The sequence below is a fragment of the Etheostoma spectabile genome, chromosome 12 (assembly GCF_008692095.1).
Source record: "Etheostoma spectabile isolate EspeVRDwgs_2016 chromosome 12, UIUC_Espe_1.0, whole genome shotgun sequence".
In the NCBI taxonomy this organism is placed as follows: domain Eukaryota; kingdom Metazoa; phylum Chordata; class Actinopteri; order Perciformes; family Percidae; genus Etheostoma; species Etheostoma spectabile.
The window spans coordinates 7,526,922-7,532,921 of record NC_045744.1 but is presented as its reverse complement, the minus strand read 5'-3'; the positions used below and the strand labels follow the sequence as shown (position 1 = coordinate 7,532,921).

Genomic DNA, 6,000 nt, shown 5'->3' with positions numbered 1-6,000 from the left:
TACATTTATCGAGTTTTTATTTCTGCTGGAGTCAAACAGGTTAATCTATTGAACATTGTGGGGGTTAATTGTAACAAACAGCTTCGGGATACCCCTAAACATCCATTACTATGCATTGTTAGTGGGAATCATCAGATCCAATTTTTAAAAGGCTAGCAGTGCTTCAAAACTAGATCATCCTAGCACGTGTCATGAACAGCAGCAAAAACCGTTCAATATATACATCCTGCAGTGATGTTCAGAAACAGTGCAGTTTATCTAATTCTAATTTGCTGGAAGGGAATCTATTAACTTCATGCTGAGTGAATAGACCATACAGTGTTGCAAAACTCAATAGATTAATATAACCGTGTATATGTCACTACCTAATTATGCAAAAATGCTGAATGCATCGACACTGTAATATACAGTATAACATTTCTTTTTCACAATTCTTAAAATTGAAAAATTGAGGTTTCTTACAAACTGCACACCATTACTGCTTTCCAAATGACACAGACCTTTATCTAAAAAAGTTTTATTTCAAAAGATAAATAAAAACAGAACAAAACTAAATCTTTGACAGTGTTTTTGGCATGAACTTTGTACCCATTATTCATATGTGCTCGTCTGCAGTGGAAACTCTGTGCGGTACTTCCAAGCAACAACGGTCATGCCAGACAAACTAGTGTAGGTCAAGCTTGTGTGGACCCAACCCGAGTTTGAAGAATACCATCAGTGACAAAATGAGCACCGATCTTCAGACAGCGTTTATCACAGTTAAGGCTTTTTACAACGACTAACATGTGGCAAGTAGAGATCACCACCAAAAAACATAGCCCAACAAGTGCACAAGAAAAATTTATATATTGGAAACTATAAAGTTTAGATGTAAAATATTGAAATCTGTGCCATTCCAATATGCTATTAGAGATGAATGATGCAAAATATTATCAAGATAGCTCTATAGAGCCTCCTCTCTTCTTCTTCTTCTTCTTCTTCTCCTCCTCTCATTTACAGAGTCACCAAGTCAGATTTTCTTTACTTTGCCCAGGAGAATTTTGCCATTGGTGTGGTGGTGTGCATTTCCATTCTCCAGGTGTTTCCCATTGGCCACCACAGCGATAGGTTCACTGGTTGAGCCGTTCTGTTTTGGCTTTGAGTTAGTGTTAGGGTCTTTTGCCGCCGGAAGTCGATTGCCCTTAATGTAGGCCTGGATCCAAAAGTTGGAGAAGAGAAGGAAGAAGAAGACGCCATACATCCAAATCAGGTGGATCCACATGGGAATCTGGTAGTCACACTTCTCCATGAAGTAGTACTGGCTGATGTGGACAGAGACCAGAACAAACTGTGTCTGTAAAACAACAGAGAAAGGACGGAGTCGTTATTACTTATCCTATTCTAACCCAGATCCATTGTAAAATACATGACGCCAATCATGTCTTTATAATACTTATATAAAAAAAAAAAACGAAACAATAGAAGAGGGACGCACAAGCTGAATGGCGGTCATGTATTTCTTCCACCACAGGTATTTCTGGAAGCGTGGTCCGGCTGCAGAAAGTAGGTAGTAGAAGTACATGATGACGTGGACGGCAGCATTCACCATGGCATGGAAGCAGCCCATTCCTCCAGCTTGAAAGGAGGAAAACAGGAAATTATGCATTTCGTTAGACATTTTTATGCAACTGTTTTGGCTTTGAACTTTCATTTATTTGGATGCAAAGTAGTGTCAGTCTGTAATTTGAGAAGATATTAAGCCATGTCTAATTCTTTGTTTATGCATAATGTCTGTATGAAGTGTTTAACATTGATATGATGCGGAGTAAACCTCACCAGGAGTCAGGGTGATTCCCCACCACCACGTCCAGGGCATGAAGGAGTGATGAAAAACGTGGAGAAATGTGATCTGGCTATGTTTCTTCCTCAGCACAAAGAATAGCTAAAACCATAAAAAAAAAAAAATACAACAAGCTAAAGTTAACATGCATATAAGATATGTCATTGACAACTAAAAAGGTCACGAGAAAAAAGCCCAAAACAAAATGTTAGGAGAGATGAAAATATCCTTACTGTGTCAAGGAGTTCGATGTATTTTGAAAAATAAAACAACCAACACACTCGAATCATCTGGGGGAAGAAAAAGAAAAAAAAAGCGCTGTAATGTCATATATCTACCTATAGACAATCACTGAAGGACATTATTTCGCAGCCTTTAGAACAGTCCTAACTTGAAAGTGAGCACTTTAAGGGCACAACAGGTAGTGAGAGCTCCTCTGCTCTGAAGCACATGATAAACAGTTTACTGGCTTACCCGGAAAGTCTCGGGCCGGGTTGAGTTGTCAATGAGGTCACATCTCCACGTGTAGGTGGTGCCCCATCCAGCCATCATGAACTAGGTGACAACACATCAGCAGCTGTTAACATTTCACAAGCCCTCTGGTCGGTGAGGGAATGGAGATTTTAGCCAAAAGATTATTTACCTCATACACTATGTAGGCGTTTAGTAAAACCATGCTGAGGTTGTAGACAATCATAGATGTGTTGAGACTGAAGGGTTTGCGGTTTGCCATCAGGCGAGGTCCAACGTAAATTGAGAGGAAGACATAGGCTAACAGGATGGCGGTCATATGCAGAGGGTCTTGCATCAGTGGGTAGTCTTTGATTCGGACATCTGAGGAGAAAAAAATAAATATAAAACATTTCTCCACAACACACCCACACACACAACACACACACACCACACACACACACACACACACACACACACACACACACACACACACACACACACACACACCACACACACACCACACACACACACAACAACACACACACACACACACACACCACAACACAAACACAGCTTTATATTGTTGTGCCATTACATCACCACATATTCATTCATATTGTAACAAATCAGAGATTAAGTAAATATGTAACAGAGACACTTACCAGTCCTCTTCAGTATATAATCATGTAATGTTAAAATGTTTGATACAGCTTCTCGAAGCATGGTGACTCCTCGTTTCTTGTCCTATTAAAACCACTGGGGGAGAAATGAGAAAAGAGAAAGAGTCAGATACCAGGAGATGAAGCTGAGCTGAAGGTGAGGTCGGTTGGTTGGGCAGGTGAGCGACAAAGCGACCTGTCTGGCTGAACAAACAGGAGACAGCTGCACAGGCTCATCAAACACCCCATTGTGTACAACCTTACAACCCCCTATAAAAAAAATAAATAAAAAAAATACACAGAAATCTGTAGGAGCTCCTTTCACGGCCTCATCCAAACTGTAGCATGTAAACTACAAATCCTCACGGTTTCAGCACTAATTGTGCTTCATTTAAAAAAAAAAAAAAAAAAAAAGGAAATTAATTTGATGTTGTGAATGAAAAAAGAAAATGTTAAGATGATTAAATATAAGAAGGATTCATGACGGATTGTGAAACATCTGAGTTCTGCTGTCAGTTTAGAAACAATGAAGTACTCTGCTGACTAACAGAGCAAGTCAAACAGGTGAGGCAAAGAACTTGGCCCTCACAGACAACTCAGCCAACCCACCGAGATGTGAGCTGATCTGCGATTTCCAATGAGTGAAACCACACAGCATACTTTATTTAAAGCAGCAGAGGTAATGCTGTGTCGCCCTATAGTCCAACTTTACTGAACTGTAAAACGGAAGGTGTATCTGGCACACACAAAAGACACCAGTCCAACGATGCTGCATTAAAAAGAAACATTCATACATTAAAAACGCAATGGAGCAGCACACACACCAATCTCAGAGCCCTAAAACTTTCCCTGAAACTGCCACAATCCTAGGTTGGTAGCCTACCAAGAGACTCACCGGCCGCTGTACTAACTCCCGTGTGTGAGGAAAGCTGGAGCACAGCCAGCGCAGGGAGCCCTCAATCCAGAGAATCAAAGAGATCAGGAGCAGCAGTGAGAGGTGATCAGCTGAAAACCAGGTCCGTGAAAAGCTCCGTGGGTGGTGGCCTCCAGGTGTTCTCAAATGTCTGGGATTTAGTTTAGCTAGACATCCAACAAGAGCTGAAGGTTTCACAGGTAAGAAATGGGAAAAGAAGCAAGAGAAAGAGTAAAAGTGAGAGGCCAGCCAAGATATGGCACCGGGATCATTTAACTCAATTTAAACCCCGGGACTCTACAGATCTTAGTAGTTTCAGGACCACACCCTGTTTCAATGCTTAGCTCCACCTTCCCATCCTCACTTAGCCTGTTTGTGATTGGACTGGCTCGTCGATGGTGGCAAATGGGATGGGGTCCTGGAGTGCATGAAGGCCTTGGTTAAAGGTGAATGGGCCCCATTGTTGGGCAACGAAAACTAAGCGCATGTAATAATACAAATAAGCACATGAGGATAAAAATAATAATTATATTAGAAAAATGATACAATTACTGACCAAAAAAAGTTACAGGTTAAAAATAAATCTCATTGGTTTGAAGCTCCTTGTGTGTAAATTAAAAAAAAGAAAAAAAAAGAAGGTCTAATCATTTCCTTTTAAAAATGTCCATCCAGCATGATTTAGGCTAAAGGTGAAATCAGATAACACACATTCACAAACCTAACGTCACTTTTTTAAGTTGCCCATCCCAGTGCTGTGGCACAGAGGCTGGGTTTTCAGTCCAACCCTGGCTGCTATGACGAGCTCAGCTGTGCCTCTGGTTTTACCTGTTTCCCGAGCACCCAGGATGATGGGCGTGAGGCCTGAATGAATTTTGAAATGTACTCCCCCTCGTACTCGTACGATAGACCAAAAGGTTGGAATGAAAGGAATCTCCGTACGAGAGAATGAGGACGGAAGGGAGGAATCATCGCTGTCTGTTTACATACCGTTTGACAACTCAGCACATGCTGGCTCTTCAATGAAGTGCAGGCACGAAAAACACAGCCATTAAATCACTGAATGTTTGATTAAGGCCATAAATCATGGCACAGTGATTTGATTTTAACATGTCAAATTGAAAATTTAAAGTTGAAACAAATTCCTGCGTTGGACGGTTTGTCATGAAGTAAATTCCAGGAAGAAATAAAACCACAGTGATTGCATTCGGTGCTTGTATGTCATGCAGTTTGTACTGTATTAGGTTGTACCTTTGTACTCTCAGAGTACATCATTCTTGGCGGTAGGCTGTGTTTCAGAGAAGGCCTAAAACTTGAGCAGTGGCTACTACATGGCCACATGAAACTCGTCTCAGGTCACCAACATCTTAAACAGAAGAGAAACTGAGCTTCTTAACATTATTCAACAGTTTTGTTTCACTCATTCATCTCTAAAGAGAAGGATGTAACTTTTCACAAGTGTTTCTGCAAAGGAGTAGCCGCACTGAAGAACATCTGGCAAAGCTACGCAGCATCCAAGTATCTCGATAGAAACAGCTCATCCACAAGGTTTGTCTTTCAAAATGATTAAGCATTGATGTCCAAAATATACACCAAGATTGCCGCCCTTTCTCCACTAGAAAAAACCCAAAGCATGACTGAAACATGTCAACATTTTGAACACTGACATGTTTTTAACCTAGATTGAATGTTAAAGTTATTGTCTTTGTCTCTATCCATATGTCAGCTGTATTTCACAGCTGCCATGTTACTGCACACTAAGACACTCCCTGTGTTTCTTAGACTTGCGGCCATTTCACATTGACTTAAGTCCACGTTTTGCCCAATAGAAATATCACATGGAAACTAACAAACAACATACCATTGTCCATGGCCCATAGTTCTCTGCCCAACAGCATAACCAAAGGATAGACAGCAGCCTCGAGACATAGCGGGTTGTTCTCAATTAGCCAATTGTGAAAGAGTGGACAGGAGAGATGCTTCTGGATGTTTAAGACTGAACTTGGCTGCTGGAAAGGAATGAATGAACTCAGTGAACATGAATGTGGACACGCAATGAGGTATTTTGTAAAATAGCATCATGAAATTCCCAAACACATGAGTCATCGGAGCTCATGAATCCATCTTTCAGTGACACTGTCATTGTAGAAATCTGAACC

The 6,000-nt window shown here is 40.9% G+C and overlaps 1 protein-coding gene across 1 annotated transcript; it reads right to left on the bottom strand.

Moving 5' to 3' along the window:
• elovl1a (ELOVL fatty acid elongase 1a) lies at positions 1–4,157 on the bottom strand. The gene is made up of 8 exons (XM_032530679.1): positions 3,827–4,157; positions 2,935–3,028; positions 2,463–2,653; positions 2,294–2,374; positions 2,053–2,109; positions 1,816–1,921; positions 1,475–1,614; positions 1–1,333 (listed from the first exon to the last, which is right to left on the bottom strand). The coding sequence occupies exons 2-8, from the start codon at positions 2,993–2,995 to the stop codon at positions 1,010–1,012; spliced, it is 960 nt and encodes a 319-aa protein (XP_032386570.1). The 5' UTR covers positions 2,996–3,028; positions 3,827–4,157; the 3' UTR covers positions 1–1,009.
• Between the last annotated feature and the right edge of the window lie 1,843 nt (positions 4,158–6,000).

Coding starts and splice junctions, on each gene's coding strand:
- elovl1a (XM_032530679.1), bottom strand. CDS start 2,995: ATGCTTCGAGAAGCTGTATCAAACATTTTAACATTACATGATTATATA. Junction 1,922..2,052: donor ACATCGAACTCCTTGACACA/GTAAGGATATTT, acceptor TTATGGTTTTAG/CTATTCTTTGTGCTGAGGAA. Junction 1,334..1,474: donor ACATGACCGCCATTCAGCTT/GTGCGTCCCTCT, acceptor GTTGTTTTACAG/ACACAGTTTGTTCTGGTCTC.